Source organism: Sapajus apella, unplaced genomic scaffold (genome assembly GCF_009761245.1).
Source record: "Sapajus apella isolate SASKATOON/1434 unplaced genomic scaffold, GSC_monkey_1.0 scaffold3, whole genome shotgun sequence".
Lineage (NCBI taxonomy): Eukaryota > Metazoa > Chordata > Mammalia > Primates > Cebidae > Sapajus > Sapajus apella.
The window spans coordinates 18,008,305-18,026,552 of record NW_022436943.1 but is presented as its reverse complement, the minus strand read 5'-3'; the positions used below and the strand labels follow the sequence as shown (position 1 = coordinate 18,026,552).

At 36.3% G+C, this 18,248-nt stretch overlaps 1 protein-coding gene across 3 annotated transcripts in view; it reads right to left on the bottom strand.

The window, feature by feature from the left end:
• Window positions 1-574: 574 nt before the first annotated feature.
• The window catches only part of IMPA1 (inositol monophosphatase 1), a 25,777-nt gene continuing 8,103 nt past the window's right edge, over window positions 575-18,248 (bottom strand). For 2 of the 3 annotated variants that reach the window (XM_032250403.1, XM_032250418.1), the window contains exons 5-9: window positions 17,959-18,004; window positions 15,596-15,704; window positions 12,876-12,984; window positions 3,135-3,286; window positions 575-2,086 (exon numbers count right to left, since the gene is read on the bottom strand). In XM_032250403.1, coding sequence (XP_032106294.1) covers window positions 1,971-2,086; window positions 3,135-3,286; window positions 12,876-12,984; window positions 15,596-15,704; window positions 17,959-18,004 — 532 coding nt within the window. In that variant the 3' untranslated portion in view covers window positions 575-1,970. The remainder of the gene's footprint in view (window positions 2,087-3,134; window positions 3,287-12,875; window positions 12,985-15,595; window positions 15,705-17,958; window positions 18,005-18,248) is intronic. The other variant, XM_032250411.1, reaches the window with a different exon arrangement.

Here is an 18,248-nt window from a genome sequence, read left to right as displayed (position 1 = left end):
CCCAGGAGTTTGAGACCAGCCTAGGCAACATAGAAAGATTCTGTCTCTAAAAAATAAAAAATTGGCCAGGCATGGTGGCATGTGCCTGTGGTTCCAGTTACTAGGGAGGCTGACGTGGGAGGGTATCTTGAACCCAGAAAGTTGAGGCTGCAATGAGTGATGATCATGCCACTGCACTCCTGTCGAAGCAAAAGAGCAAGACACTGTCTTCAAAAAACAAAAACAAAACAAAACAAAACCTCTAAAAGTAGTTTGAACTATTAACATTAATAATGTAAATATCATGGCCTGGCTTGGTGGCTCACATCTGTAATCCCAACATTTTGGGAGGCCAAGGAACCTGGAAAACATTGGAAGACTCCCATCTTTACAAAAGTAAAATTAAAACATTAGCAGGGCATGGTGGCATGAACGTATAGTCCTAGCTACTCAGGATACTGAAGAATGAGGATCACTTGAGCCCAGGAATTTAAGGATACAGTGAGCTATGACTGCACCATAGCAATCAGGACAAGAGCAAGATACTAAATCTAAAAATAACATTAACAACAACAACAATAATAATGATTAACAATAAAAATATCAATTAATTTAAAGTTTTATTCATGATCATTTTAATTAAAATAAATTTAATTGCAAAAACGTGTCCTAGAATAATACAGTATGTTTTAAGTGCTGTGATCAACAGTACAAAATAATAGCACTCAAACCTTAGTATCACACATATTTACTAGATATACACAACAATAAAATCACCCCCTACCTTGAAAACTTTATAGAAGCACTTTTCATTTTACAGCATAAAGCTCATATGAACCTACAATAAGTCTAGTACTCTGTTCACATGCCAAGGGATAAGGCTGAACAATAAATTAACCCTTTCAAAATGTCTACGAACCAGTACAATTTTCTTTTTGAGTTCTGCAGGGCAATGACCACTAAGAAATATTTTTAAAGGCCAAAGAGAACCCAGCAGCAATGAAGTGAATTAAATAAAGAGACTAAGAGAAAAATAAAATAGTTCAATATTAACAATACAGTATATTTGCCAGCATAGTCGAATCAGTGTAAACACCTTTAAAACATGAATGCTGGATTTAGTAAAATGTTATATTGTATCTAATTATGTCAGATATCTGATGAGAGTGCTTTTTATTATAGAAATAGTTTCTTCTCTTTTACGCAGGACTTTAAAGCAAATCCAAATAGGCAACTGTTTTGGAAAATTTATTCACTGCATAAATGCCCACAATAAGCAATGCTATCTGGCTGTATTATAATGTGAAATGGCATGGTAATATAAAATATAAAAAATTTAACTAGATAACCTTTACTTCAAGCCTGGAGCAAAAATACAGAATGCTGAACTCATTACTTTATGTATGTATTATAACAACTAGGAATTACTACCTTAAAAATATTCATTCATACAATGTTTGTTTTTAGTTGCCTAGATATGTATGTAATGGGCCAAGTGTTATATGAACCCTGAAGAATAAAACAAAAAAGGTTCTCTGCAAAGAAAAAAATGTTGGCCTAGGAAGTATTCAGTATATCCTTACAAATTTAATTATATACGGTTTTTAAAACTAAAGAGAAATTTTTTTCCAAACAGGTAACTTTCTAAGTGGGTGTCTCTGCACCTATATAATAAGTCAAAATTTCAGGGGACCACAGATATTTAGAAACACCAAACTGACTATTTCAGCTGATGTTATACTTATCAACTGCACTTCCTGGGTATGTTCCCTAAAGTACATTCTAACATACACATGTTTTTAAATCAATGAAACAAATATTATGTCAATTCTTACAAACCTAGTCATAGTAAAATATGGAACAAGTTCCAAATTTTTAACCTGGACAAAGAGAATTTAAACCAAGCATTATCATACTCTTGAAACACATATCCATCGGTGAGTCACCAAATCTGGGAAAAGCATCTGCAATCGACTAGGAGGCTACTGTAACTAATCTTCATCGTCTCGTTGCAAAGGTACTACCTGAATTTCTTTGGCTATTCTTTCTGCTAATATTCTATTATTTGCAGCAATTACTCTTCGTGACATCAAATCAAATGGTCCACCTAAAAGCAAACAAGTATGAAAACAGTTTTATCTGGTACAAAAATAATTCATATAAAACTAGTATAGCAGTATGTACTATGGTCACATAACATTTTAATACTTTCGGTTTTCTTAAACAAAAATCTACTCTGTTACATTTCTACAGTGTGGAAGCATAGGCAATATATAACTAAGTATCTAAGCGTAATTTTTGATTAAATAATGAAGTCCTATCAGTTAGAAAATGTCATATTTTCTTTATTTCTATTTTTACGCATTCTTATTACCTCTTTATTGTTTAAGAATCTACAGACAGAAAATGTAAATCCAACGCATTTTCATACCATTGTCCTTCCTATTTCCTATTCCTTTGTTGCCTTTCTCCCAGATCACTGGTGAATTCTTTCAACCCAGATTCACCCTTCACTTTAAAATTTTCACCATCAGCTCAAAGTAAATATTTCACTTCTCTAGTTGCAACACAGAGAGTGATGGTGGAAGAAATCCATCATCAACTATCACCACTGTCACCATTCAAAGAGCTCTGGGTACAAGCTTCAGAATCAGTGACTGTCTAGGCCAAGGCTGTCCAATCTTTTGGCTTCCCAGGGCCACACTGAAAGAGTAAGAATTGTCTTGGGCCACATATAAAATACACTAGCACTAATGATAGCTGATGAGCTAAAATTTTTTTAAAAAAACTCATTATGTTTTAGGAAAGTTTACAAATCTGTGTTGAGTCACATTCAAAGCCATCCTGGGCTGCATGTGGCCCATGGGATGCAGACTGGACAAGCTTCGTCTAGGCTTTTTCTATAGCCTTTCAGGAGTACCTGAAGCTCTCACTAGAAAAGGATTAGCCATTTACCATTGTAAGTCTCGCTTTACCATTAGCTCTTATCCTCACCTCTATCTCCTAATGCTTATTTTGATTTTACACATACATATATAGCTTGTTTCTGCTTCAAAAGCTGCAGTATAACATGTATCAAAAAGTTTCTTAAATTCTACATATGGAAAAAAGTCCAACAGAAGTGTGGAGATCTGCTTTATTGTCCATAATTTTACCTGTAACATCCATCAGCACACCACCAGCTTCAGTAACAATAATACCAGCTCCGGCAACATCCCAGCAGTGAATTCCCATTTCATAATATGCATCTGCTCCTCCAGTTGCTACAAGGCACATATTAACAGCTGCTGTTCCAACACTCCGGATCCTGGCAAATACGATTTAGAAATAAAATTGAAAAAAATAATCCTTCCAAGTAAGATATTCCTCCTTAACTTCACTTTAAGTGTCAATTGAAGAAACTTGAACCAATCTAGAGGGTAAAGATTTTAAGAGGTGACATCTAATTGTAAAATAAAAGTATGTATAAATCTAATTATCATGGTATGTTATATAATTCACAAAACTAACCCTCACAAAGCAATAATTTAAAAAATTAAACATTAAAACAATAAATTTTCAGAAAAAAACTGAAAATAATGCTTAATTCAACTATAATAAAATGCAAATATATTAATATTTGTCTAAATCCAGCTATTAAAGCTTATATTATTTTACACACATACAAACATACCCCACAATGCAAATAATCTCTAGGACGTGTAAAATATCATGGTACTGGTCATTCTCAATTGGGTTTGCATCATACATCTGCCTAAAGCAACAACAGCACACCAGCCTCTGCACAGACCTAAGCCTGCCTTGGAAAATTACTGCAGGTTTTCCCTCTCATAGCACCTCTTCCTTGAAAACAAGTTAAGTTAAATATGAATACACTTGAAAGGAATTATAGTAATAATTTATTCAGTAAAGAATCATCAATGTTAAAATTAGTGGGTGAAAGTTTGATACTTACAGAGTGTCAAAGTGTCTCTCCACAAGACATATAGTAAGTACAATGGAAAAATACCATCTTTACAATGATCCAGGTTATTATCACTCATAATGGAACAAAAAGAAATGTGCCTGATAAAATGCACTAAGAAGAACAGAACATTACTTCTGTGGCATTCCCGGCAAAAATGCATAATCACGAGAAAACCAGGCATTCAAATCAAGAGACAAACTACAAAATAATTGGCCTATACTTTTGAAAAATGTCAAGGTCATAAAAGACAAATACTAAGCAAGTTCTAAATTAAAGGAAATTGATGAGAAATGACAATTAAATGCAATGCATGACTCTGGATTGGATGTTGGATTAAAATTTTCAAAATGTGAATACAGTCTTTATATTAGATTATGTATCCATGTTAATTCCCTTTCCTTTATCATTGTACTGTGGCTGTGTTAGACAATATCCCTTTTGTTAGAGACATGCACACTGAAATGTGTATTTAGAAGACAAACATCATCATGTTTGCAAGTTACTTTCAAGTAACAAACTACTTCTGCAACGGTTTAAAGCGATCGAAATAAGGGAGTGAGTTCTGTTTGGTGAGATCTTTCAGTTTATTTATTTAAAAACATGGGAAACTGATGACTAATGTGGTGTTACGAATTTTTATATCCCAAAAATTAAAATAAAAAAATATTGCACCTAAGTACATCCTTCAAGTCAAAGAAATTTAAAAAAGGGTTAGAGTAACATAATGTCATTGATTTGGCATGTTTTCCTTCATATGCTTTTGCCGCACATCAAATTTGAGAAAGCAGTAGTTAAGTGCACCAAATTTTCACAGATGTTTGTTTCCCAGATAAATAAAATCAAATTAACTTTCATGGCATTTTTTTTAGTTATAAAGAAAAGTGCATTTCCCCACTTTTCACATGAGATATGTGATAGCTGATATCTCACATCACAGAATGCAAATACCAAGGTCTTTCATAAGTAATTCCCTGGTATTCTATTCAGATATAGAATCCCAGGCTAGTGGAAAAACAGTGATACCTACTAGTGGGACTTCCGTCACTTCTAATGAGCATCATGGGATTTCAGGCAAGCGGTCTTGCAATCAGCAAGAGAATATTCTTTTATGGAAAATATTATCAAAGGATTACCAGATTACTTAACTACCAGGTAATTAAGACTAGGATGTAGATTCTGTGCTATGTGTTCTGAATCCTATCTTAGCGTAGTCCTCCTATATAGCTGTGGTCCGCCTATACAGCTAATACGGTATATTGTAAAAAGGGTTATGTTTGATGTAACAAAGATTTGAGTTTGCTCCCATGCTAAGCCGCTTAAAAACCATAATCTTGAAGAAGTTTCTTTTCTAAGTCGTTGCTTTCATGTCATCAAATAAGGATTCCACTTTACTTTGGACAAGTGTACTAATGACTACAGCTAATATTTATAAAGCACCTAGCAGAGTGCCTAGCATATAGTGTTCATAACAAAAATAGCTACTTTTATGATAAAATTATTCTCTAAACCATGTCGGAAGTATCATATACCATACATAGTGCATTTCACCTACATGAATTCCTGAAAATTAAACAAAGGAAATGGATCCAGAATAATTTACTTTGCCTCATAAATGTTAGTTCTTAGGAAACTATTAGACTGTTTCTGCTTGTTTAAAGCATTCATTCAGATTATAACTCTCTTTAGTTTCATTGCTTGCATAAGTAATTCTGAAATCCCATTGCAAAACTGAAGAATCAGCTGAATGTAAAAGATCATGAAAGAAATCAGTAAGTCAGTATTTCTCCTTAGTAATATTTTCCTGGTTATACTTTTGAAAAAAATCTGAAGTAAAAATTAGTTTTTATTTCATCCAACAGCAAAATTAAAGGTGAAAGCTGTAAACCTCTTGTAGTTCTTTTATGACTAACATAACCATTTTACAGCCCATGGTTAAAGTCTTTGCTTCAAGATAGCACACTGCAGCAGCAAGTTTATTGCCATTCCCTCAAGGGCATCATTCTGGGGGGTTCTGTAGCTATTTGACCAGACTCTCTTTTACTTTATTCATTACTATATAGACCACATATGCAGAGTACATAATTAGTTTGTACATGGTCAAACTGTATTTTGAAGATTCTGACTCCTAAGAGAAGTTCAATATTGAAGAAAATGATCTGGAAGCCAGGATTGTAGTCAATATTTCCATCCACCTATGCAATCTCAACCAGCCACATCACATCCTTGAACCTCAGTCAACTCATCTACAAAATAAGGCTAGATTATTAGATGATCTTTGATCAGTTCTAAGACTCTTCTAACTCACTGATGATATTTTCAAAAAGAAAAAGGTAAGAATAGTAGGTGGTGAAAATAGTATCTGTGTTTATTCAAAATCCCCAGATTTTGTTCAATAATGGATTTTTATTGTGATTTTTCACATAGACAACTATGGTCAAAGAAATGCTATTTAATATAGCATTAACTATTTTAAAATTAAGGACCTCAAACCTCTAGCTTTTCTTGAAGATTTAAGGATAAAAATAAGGGTAAGTATTTCCTTTTAATTTCTCCATGTATAAAACTGTCATTACAGAAAGCCTCTGAGGTTTGGAGAATAATAATGGCATGTCAATTTTTGAAACTTCCTATATATCCTCCTGGAGAATAATCATATGAAATTAATAAGTAGAACAAATAAAACCCATAGGACCCATTCCTTCAGCATTTCTAGAAATCAGGAAGCACAAACTCTCAAACTACCTCTAAGTAGAAGAAAACAAATAAATGATTTCTAACAGAGCACCAGAAGCCCTAGATGCACAGAGTAGGGGAGAGGAGGCAGAAAAGACTTTGTAAAGGAAGGGCAGGGAGGAGCAGAGGACCCACAGGGAACAAAGACAAAACCACCCTCAGAAAAGAGTAAGTGAGACAATAAACACAAAAACACTGAGCACAGATCAGCACTTGGTAATTCATAGTCCTGGCTACAGGTAAGGGGCAAGAAAACACACAGAACCTGACCAGGCAGCTTCAGAGAAACTGTGATTCTGAAGGAGAATCAGATAAGATAGCAGAGGTTGTACTCCTTGCAAACAAGTAGAGGAAAAGTAGGAACTACGTGAAAACTTAAGGATCCTGCAGAAATGAATAATAAACAAGAGAAGCCAACTCTATCTACAACCACCAGATATTCATAAAAGAAAATGGACAGAAGGGCACAACTGGCAAAATAAGAAATTCTGAAACCAGGAACCCTGATCACAAAATGAAATGAAATAGGAAAAAGTAGACCACATTCACACAAAACTACTGCAAAACATCAGACACTGTCAATAAAAATGGTTTTGTTTTTTCTTTTTGTTTTTGCTATAAAGTCTCCCCCCAAAACCAACAATGAAGGGGAATAAAATGAATATGAATTCAATCTGATTTAAATATTTTCAAACAAATACTTGTGAATACTTCCTGTTAAATCAGAGATATAGAAACTAAGAGCAGAAATGGACCAAAACACAAACATAAAACAAGATGACTGAACTCAGGAAAGAAATAGGGTGGGGAAATAAAAGACAAAATTATGTCAGGAATAAAGAATAAATTACAAGGTACCAATAAATGAACAGATGAAAAGAAAACTTAATAAAGAGAAATTAGGAAAAGCAATAAAAGAAGTAAAAAGAGACAGAGACAAAGTGGATGAAATAAAGACACCAAGGAGATGGAGCATTCCTACTGAAGTCTTTAAAGAAAAAAAATTATAATAGAAGTACACTAGTATTTAAACTACTACATCTTAAGAAAACTTTCCAGAAATTAAAAGGACATGAATCTATTTACTGAAACAGGTAACTGACCCAGAATGAACAATTCTAAGATATTTCCTTTAGAAACTGTTAGCCAAAAATTAAGGGGAAAAAAAAACAGCCTCCAGTTAAAAGATAAAATAATGTAAAAGCCAAGAAAAATTAGATTCACATCAGATTTCCCCAAAACAATATACAAAGCAAGGCAACAGTGAAAGAACATTTTCAAGAAATTTATACTTTCATTAAGGATACTATATCCAGCCAAGCTGTCCTGCAAGTCTCAAGGCCACAGAAAAGCATTTTGGAAAATACCCAAACTCAGGGAAAATTGTGCACATGTGCCCTCCTGCAAGGAATCTACCAGAGGATGAACTTCATCCAATTAAAAAGGTAGCTGGAATACTTCACAGAAGGATGTGGGCATTATATAATGTCAAATAAAGAACTAGGATCAAAGAGCAGGGTCGTGGGTTGAAGAATATGTAAATATAATATGTTCTGGTAAAGTAGACAGAATGCAACTTTAAAAATGGGATAAAGAGCTATATACAGGGAATGGGAGATAGTTATATAGGCAATAGGGAAAGCCAAAACATTCTAGATAGTAAATAATTAATAAAAGAATATTAAAGGTACTATAAAAAGTTTTATTACAAAAGAAACTCGCTGGAATAAAACATAATCTTTATAAATACAAAAGAAATTTTAAAAGAAGCAGAGAAGGCACATCAAATGAACACAGTAACTACAACATCATAAAGACAGTAATTATAACACAAAATACAACAGAATTGAGACAAAAGCAGTCATATCAATAAAGCAATAGGCCTAACCTATCTATTAAAAGAAAAATATTTTCGAATTGACTTATAAAGTGAAATTCCACGAAACGCTGTATACAACTGGCACACTTCAAATGCAGCGATTCAAATGACTAAAAATAAAAGGATGGACAAAGATTTATCAGGCAAATAGCAACAATAAGAAATCAGGGGGCCAGGCACAGTGGCTCCTGCCTGTAATCCCAGCACTTTGGGAGGCCGAGAAGCAGACTGCCTAAGCTCAGGAGTTTGAGACCAGCCTGGGCAACATGGTGAAACCCCATCTCTACTAAAAAATACAAAAAATTAGCCAGATGTGGTGGCATGTGCCTGTAATCCCAGCTACTCAGGAGGCTGAGGCAGGTGAACTGCCCGAATCTGGGAGATGGAGGTTGCAGTGAGCCAAGACTGTGCCACTGCACTCCAGCTTGGGCGACAGAGTAAGACTCCGTCTCTGAAAAAAAAAAAAAAAAAAAAAAAGAAAGAAAGAATTGGAATTCTGATGTCAAAGTAAATTTCAAGCAAAAAAACATGAAACAAGACATAGAACACATAAAAATTACACAGTAAACTATGTATGTAACTATTATGAATAGCCATGAAATAACATAGTTTCCACCTACATAAAATAACAGAGTTGCAAGGAGAAATACAGAGAAACACACTGAAAGAATCTGATACATCAGAGACTCTCAGTATAAGACAGGGCAAGTAGATAAAAAAAAAAAAAAAAAATTAATGAGGTAAATCTTTTGGCTATATATTGAATGTTATACCCTGAAAATAGAGAATTATACCATTTTCAGTGCATATGAAACTGACAAATATTGATCATAGAATAGGGTACAAAGAAAATATCAGTAGGTTCCAGAAAGCAGAATTATTATAATGTAATAAAACTACAGATAAAAGATGAAATTTTTAAATAAGCCAAAAGGTGTCTGCCATGGCCGAATGTTTGTTCCCTCTAAAACACATGTTGAAACTTAATCATGAATGTGGCAGTACTGGGGGGGGTGCTTTTAAGAAGTGATTAGGTCATGAGGGCTTTGTCTTCATGAATGGATTCATCTATCCATAGGTTCATGAATTATAGGTTAAGAGTGCGGTGATGCTGATAACAAATACTTGAAAATGTAGAAGCGGCTTGGAAATGGGTAATGGGTGGAAGATAAAGAATTCGGAGAAGCAGGCTAGAAAATGCCTGCATTTCCGTGAATAAAGCATTAAGGGAGATTTTGGTGAGGGCTTACAAGACAAGGCCATGGAAAGTTTGGAACACCTTGGAGGTTGCGTTAAGTCACTCTGTCCAGAATGCTGATAGAAATCGGAACAGTATTCTGATTCAGTCTCAGATAAAACTGAGGAACAAAGTATCCTGGAGGAAAGGCCATCCTTGTTATAAAACAGCAAAGAACTTGTCCGAACTGTGTCCATAACTGAGAGTTTCTTGAAAGCCTAAACCTAAGAGTAAAGAATTAGGGTATCTGGTAGAAGAAATTTCTAAATGAATTATAGAAGGAACTGCTTGGTTAATTTTGGCCACTTAAGCTGAGATTTGCAAGCAAAGGAGTAATTTAAAAAAAAAATTTATAATTCAAAGGGAAGTAGAGTAGCCAGATGCAGTGGCTCACGCCTGTAATCCCAGCATTTTGGAAAGCCAACTTGGGCAGATTGCTTGAGCCCAGGAATTGGAGATCAGCCTGGACAGCATGGCAAAATGCCATTTCTACAAAAAACACCATAAATACAAAAATTCACTGGATGTAGTCATGCAAACCTGTGGTCCCAGCTACTTGGGAGGCTGATGTGGGAGGACCGCTTGACCCCAGGAGGTTGAGGCTGCAGTGAGCTATAATCATGCCACTGCAATCCAGCCAGGGCAACAGCATGAGACCCCATCTCCAAACAAACAAACAAACAAAGGGAAGCAGAGCAGAAAAACTTGGAAAATTCTCAATCTGGCCAGGTAAAGAGTGAAAAAGTGTGTTCAGAGGAGGAAACAAAGGGCTAGCCAGGAACCATTTGCTAAACAGATTAGCACAGCTACAAGGGAGCCAGGTGTTATTTCTAAAGACAAAAAGAAAGAACCTGAAGGCATTTAAGAGATCTTGAAGACTGTCCCTCCCTTTACTGGTCCACAATGGGCCTGCCCTTATCAGGGCAGACTTGTTTCATGGAACAGGCCGGGACACTCTCCAATGCTGGCTGCCCAGAGCTACCAAAGACGGTGCTCACTGCACCCTAGCCAAGGTCAAGTGATCCCAGGTGTGAGTTATACCACATCTCTACAAGGTATAAGTTGTAAATCTTGGCAGCATGACACTAATTCTTCAAGCTTGCAGAAACTAAGAGCTGTGGAGGCTTTCCAGCCTCCACTTGGCCTCAAAGAATGTCCTCAGAAGCCTGGGAGCCCAGGAAGAGACTTGTCTCAAGGGCAGAGCCACAGTAGAACTGTGAGAGTAGAGGTAGCAGAGACTCTCCAGCAAGGTAAAGCCTAGCAGAGCCCAGGAAGTAAGGCCACCGCAGAGAGGCCCCACAAGGGTAATGCCTGACTAGCGGAGCCATGAAAGCAGGACCACCACTGAGACCTCAGAACTATGGAGTCACTAGCCACATGCAAGGTACACCTTGGAAAACTTCAGGCACTAGACTCCAATCCGTGCCAGTAGACATATGGGCTATACCTGCAAAGCCACAGGGGCATGGCTGCCAGAGGCCTTTACCCAGCCCTCAACCCCCATTGTGTCCATGAGGTGGTACATGGAGTCAAAAGTGATTATTCTTCAGCTTTAAGATTGCATGTCTGCCCTGCTGGGTTCTGGACTTGTCTAGGGCCTGTTTTTCTTTTTGCCTAATTTTCCCTTTTGGAATGGGAATGCCTGTCATATGCCTGTGTCACTACTGTATCTTTGAAGCAGGCAGATTGTTTTGATTTCACAGGCTCATAAATGAGACTCTGGACTTTAAACTTTTAAGTTCATGATAGAACAAGTGAAGACTTTAGGACCCTGGGGTTGGAATAAGTGTATTTGTATGTGAAAAAGAGAAATCTAGGGGTGCCAGGGGAGGAATGCTGTGGTTTGAATGTTTATTGCGTCCAATACTCATGCTGAAGCTTCATCCCCAATCTAGCAGTACTGAGAGGTGGGGTCTCTAAGAGGGCTATGCCCTCATGAATGGATTAATCCACTGATGGGTTAATAGATTAATGAGTCACCATAGGACTAGGACTGGTGACTTTATAAGGAGAAAAACAGAAACCTGAGCTAGCGTGCTCAGCCCCACCATGTCATACGTGCTACTGCAGGACTCTATAAAGACTCTCCACCAGCAAGAAGGCCCTCATCAGATGCAGCCCCTTGACCTTGGACTTCTGAGCCTCCTTAACTATAAGAAATAAATTCCTTTTCTTGATACTATAAGAAATAAATTCTTAACTATATAGAAATAAATTCCTTTTCTTTATACATACACATTGCCCAGTTTCAGGTATTCTATTGTGAACAACAGAAAATGGACTAAGACAGACTCTCCTTGTGAAAATGTAAGAATATAACTCTTCAGTGAAAGAAGAAATACAAGCGAATTACAGAATTTATGAAAAATAATGATAATGAAAATAGTAAATATCAGCATCTTTGGGATACAATGAAAATAATGATCAGATGAAAATTCATAGCCAAAATACTTATATCAATAAACCTAAAGGAATTAAAATAAATTTTCTAATCAAAAAGGAAAAAAAGGAAACAAAACCAAAAGAAAGCACAAGGACAAAAATAATAGTGCAGAAAAAAAAAACAGGTAAAATTAAAATCCTGGTTGAGAAAAAAGAACAAGGAAAAAAACACAAATAGCCAAAATAAGAAGTGATGAGGGGGAAACAACAGCTGATATAGAGAAGCCAGAAATTAATTATAAGAGTCTCTCTTGTAGAATTCTATGCAAATAATTTGAAAACGTAAAGGAAGTCAGTAATTTCATAGGCAATGAAAATGTTCCAGATCAAAGGAGGCTAAGGAGACATAACTAAAAGTAACGCTGACTCTAGACTGAATCCTACTCTATAAGAAGGCAAATGCTATAAAGAACATTAGTAGATCAACTGACAAAACTGAATACGGATAACAAATTAGATTAAAAGTATATTTATGAAATCAATGGTTTCCTAAATGGTTTCATGGTATGGAACAGAATCTCCCTATTCTTCAGAAACCATGATGTATATAATTTACTCTAAAACGGTAAAAGGAAAAAAAGCGTGTGTATGCACACACACGTACACAAAGAGAGACAGCGTAAAGGTAAAGCGCTTACCCATGAACAGGAATGCAAAAAAGCTTTTCCAAATTAGAAAGAACAATTCTTACAGTCTCTGGTGTTCTGGAAGAGCCCAACTCGGTCACCAAGAGTGATTTGGTAATATCTGAAAAGAAAATGTTAGGTTTCAATATTTAGAATTCTAGAAAATATCTGATACTTGTAATTCAGAAGAGAACGTTTGTATCTCTCTTCCTTGTTTTATCAAATGTTTGTGTTTAAATATTAAAATACTGACAAATTTATTATTCCAAAGTAATCCTGTTTATAAGCATCAGAGTCCAGCTGCTTAGACTCTTCCTGAAAAAGTACATAAGGTAATCAATTTGCCTGCATACATAACACCTTTGGTGGGAAACAAGCAAATATCTTAAATATATAAAAAGGAAAAAGGAGAGATTAAATTCAATAAGGGATTTATGTACAGATTTGTAAGAAAACAAATTACAGTAAAAGTAAAAATTTTACTTTTACAACAAAAGTAAAAATCTCCGACATCCATTTACAAGGCTGACAGATAATCCAGGGCTTTCCATTTTCCTCTGGAACATCCTGACTGAAGCTCAGGACACACTCAACACACCACATCTCACCTGCTCCCACCAGCTAAGATGTATGTTCACCAGCTATATTTGTTCTGAGCATTTTTGTAACTGCTGTACTACTTTTAATAGTTAATAATTTAGGGCCAGGCATGGTGGCTCACCCCTGTAATCCCAGCACTTTGGGAGGCTGAGGTGGGCTGTTCACAAGGTCAGGAGTTCCAGATCAGCCTGGCCAACATGGTGAAACCCCATCTCTACTAAAAATACAAAAAAATTAGCTGGGTGTGGTGGCGTGCACCTGTAATCCTAGCTACTTCTGAGGCTGAGGGAGGAGAATTGCTTGAACCCGGGAGGCGGAGGTTGCAGTGAGCCAAGATCATGCCACTGCACTCCAGCCTGGGTGACAGAGCAAGACTCCGTCTGGGAAAAAAAAAAAAAGTTACATAATTTAATGCTTTGTAAAGTGAAGAATGACTATGCAAAGGAAAAGAGTGGTTTCTATGAAAGCTACCACATTCCTTCAGGTCTAAGATGTGTATTTTCTCACATGTTGACATCTAGAAAATAAGAATATATCCTCCATTTCATGGGGTCTTAGATTTTAATAAAAAGGAAATAGCCTAAAAATCTGCTCTTTAATTAAGTGTTTGATTGAGAGAGAAAAGTATAAAAGTCTAGAAAGATTCTAAACTCAAACTGTTTTGCAAGTATCTGTAAGTTCTTGTTGCACTGAAAAGAATCTCAAAGTGCAAACAGTGGCAAATGCTTAATGTGGTTTATGGAAGAACAGAAACTTAAAACTTCAGTAAGCTGTGAGAAAGAAAAAAAAAAGCTTTAATCTACACAATGCCAGTCCCTTTAAATTATCAGGCCCGAAGAGTCATTTAAAATATACCTGCAGACAGTCTCACTCCCACTGGAGCTAAATAATTACCACTTGAAGCCACTTGCTTTGGGGGCTCTAGACTAACTGATGCCAAGTAGTCATAAAATGCCATACACCCTATAATTCAACAGTGTATAGCCAATCACTAAGCAATGTTATTTCTGTAAACAAATGAGAATTCCTGAAGAACAGCTTTTCTAATCATCCCCTCTCCCAGCGTGTCCCTTTTTCTTTAAAAACCTCAGCCTCTCCTAAGTTCTCTGGAGCACTCTCCAGGGCAATCTGGAAGTGTGTCCAGGGCTGCTGTCCTCAACTTTGGCCCAAATAAACTCTCTACGTTAATTTTGCATGAGTTTCCTTATTTTAGGTCGACAGATGTAATAGAGAAGGAAAACTTAAATTGCCGTTCAGCTCATATAAAATATGTATGTCTCATTTTCAGTGATTCCCAGCTTAAATGGACCTTTCCCCCCCATTTATTTTGTAGTAATTGGTCCTAGGAACATCAGATCAGGGGAATTCCGCAAAGAATTTTAGATGCAGTAGAGAAAACATAAACCATGAACTCCACAAGGACAATGTGAAAGGAAAATAAATCTGAGGACCCAAAAATCACTAATCCAAGGAAAAAGTCAAGCTGGGAACTATGTCAGCCAAATCTGTCTCCCATTTAATCCCTAAATAAGACACCTACAAAGATAAAAGAGCTACATAACTCCCTCACAATTTGCCTACAAGGAAATTCCTTGCGGGCCTCAAGATCCTTACCCTAAAACAGTTCTGGCTGAATTTCACCCTGGCAATGTAGCCTGACAGCTTACCTTCTTCACAGGTGTGGAAGAGAAAGTCAATCCCCTGCTCATCTGAGACAAATTCATATCTGATTGCTTCCTCTGCCCTACTCTTTATGTAAAAATGCAGATTCACTGAGCCAGACTCAATTGTATTTTCAAAGGCTGATTCAGGACTTAAAAGAATGTAATCATTTGTCTCTTATCTACCTATAACCTGAACACTGAGACCTGTCTCAGATATTCTGGGTTCACAATAGGAAGCCAGTCTTAATCATATTCCTATCTCTATCAAAAAATGCTGACCCTGAAGAGTCTGTCAATTACATTTCTTTCCCTGCTTCCACTCCACATTTAAAACTGAAGTCAAAAAGAATACAGAAAATAAACACAATTTATCAATGAGTTAACACTTGGAGACATAGGTGAACATTAAAAAACAATAAAATATGAGTACACAATATGAATAGCATCAAAAATTGGAATTAATCCTACCTTCTTGTTGTGAAACCTGCAGTTTTTGACCATTACAAAAGGCACCTTTTCCTTTTCTGGCAGTGTACATCTTATCTTCCATACAACTGTATACAATTCCAAATTCTACCTGCAGAGGAAAACAAGTTTCCTTCATCAAACCTGAGTATGTTTCATCATTAAGCCAATACTTTTTTCTAAGAAAATAACAAGAAAATCTGGTATACTATTAACTATGGATTGAAATGGCTGAACTGTGGGATATTTAAAATGTTAATTTCCAGACTAATCAAGAGAAAGAGGTCACCAGAATTGAAATCCTTGATTCTGCTCCCATTCAAGTTCAGATCTAAGAACACCCACCTTACCTCTCTCTCTCCTGCCTCAGAAGACAGACCTTTCCTATTTTCTAAGTGAACACTTCTGTGTTAGGACTCCTACCCTCTCATACATTCTGTGAAAAACTACTCCGTCAGCCGATTCCCTTGTCTCCTGGATTTTTCTTCTCATGCCTTTTCATCAAGTTTCTCTCTTCCTTACAAAACTTTCGAAATGTTATTCTATCCTTTTCCCTTCACTGCCAATGAGTAATTTTGCATCTTCTAGTCTCTTAATACATCACGTGGCTTCTGCCCTGATCACTCATTATTCTGAAAGTCCCACAAAGAGAATATCAACAAACTTTCTTGTTTGTTGCCTCAAATGCCTTGTCTGAAGAATTGGAGCCTGCCGGCTCAACATTTATTCAATACTTAATTCAGGACCTCCATGTTCCCAGCATTATTCTCTTAGTTCTACCTCACTTAGTAATTCGTCTCAGAGTTATGATTTTAGAACATTCTTTTCTGCCTCACTGTTATAAGTTAGGCACCTCAGGCTTTTTCTTCCTTCTCCCATTGCTTCCATTTCCCTTTCAGCTCTCCACATTCATACAGGTTGGTTCTTTCCAGTCCACAAATTCCATTTTGGCTCCCATCAACCTCATAATCAGGGGGAAGAACCTGTGATTCCAAACCTTGTCTTGCAAAATCTCAATCAAAGACAAAATCACTCCTTGCCTGATTACCTCCCATTCCTTCCCCATAAATCTCCTTCAAATTTAATCTTAAAAACATTTTCCAATTTTGGCATTTCCTTGGCTATTCTCACTGGCTCTACTTAGTTCAGAATCATCCACACCCCAGTATAATCTCTGCGTTGCTAGAATTATCTGTCACTTTCCACTTCAAAACCAACTACCTAAAAATAAAAACTAAATTTTCTTGCACGGACTGGCCACTGTGCCTCACAGTAAGGCCAAACTAACCTCTGTCCCGGCCACTTGCAGTGCTTCCCTCTCCACGAACATCTCACCATTCCCCACACACGTCATGGTCTTCAACTTCTCCAAGCTGTTCTTTCTGATTAAAACACTTCTCTCTTTTTTTTCCCCCATCTGGAAAACCTCTAGTTTTCTAAGGGCCAACTCACATGACCAACTTCTAAGACCCCTTCCGTCATGAAGATTTTCCCAATCTACTCTCAGCAGAATTGGTGACATCCTGTGTTCCCACAGTATTTTTTTCTTGGTTTCACCACATATCATCTTTACCTGTTCACACACCTAACTTCGTGCTGAGCTGTGAGTTCAATGTGAGGGCTAGCACACAGCCTAGGGCTGATTACATACTGAATGCTCACTCAGCTCCTTCTGGACATTCTTACTGATTAATACAACCCTGGGCCAAGTTGTCATTTGTCTAATTTGTGTTTTATGTTCAGAAATTTTATAACTGCTTTTGTACATGTTGATTTTACATATCAAAAGTTTCTTGAAGACAGGTAGGTAAAATGTTAGTAACAATCCTTTACTGTTTGACCAACTAAGTAGCCAAACAGCAATGAAATGCTATAGCTACGTGTTTTATTCTGCTGGACTTTAGACATATGTATCTGAACTATGCGTAGGTTCCTAAATGGACTCTGTATTTGCCAACTATGCTTTGGCCCCTGCTACTTGCTGGTCTCTAATGCCTTTCTTCACTAACACCTACTAAAGCATTCCCAGCTCAAATCTCACCTCCTCCACGATGCATTTTAAATCACATATCAGCTCCTATCCCATCTGACTCTATTACACATACAATGGTTACTAAATACTGAGTTGTCCTTCAGTTACTTTTGTGTATTTTCTCCTTACAACTCCTGCTTCTCAGAAGACATTAAATTTTGTTCATTGGAAATTTATCATAAAAATTTTAACAGTCCTGTAGCTTATATTCAAAATAATACAGTTATATAAATCAAATATATAGACAAACCTGAATTTATTATGAAAACATATTTACTTTTTCTCAGAAAATGAGAGCAAGGCATATAATCGACCGTATGTTTAAAAAACATACCTTTTTATTTACAGCAAAGCCAATTGAAACAGCTACAAAAGGAAATCTTTAAAAAAAAAGGATAAAACACAAATTTACCAACATAGAACTTTTGTTAATAAAATTAATCTTTTCATAATATAATGCTCATAAAATTTTTCCTACAAAAACTCTCATCTCCACTCCCCACAAAATCTTAAGATGCAGAACAGTCTGTATGGCATATAACTCTTTGTAAATAGGAGATAAAGGAGAGGTATTACACACACACACACACACACACACACACACACACACACACACACACACAC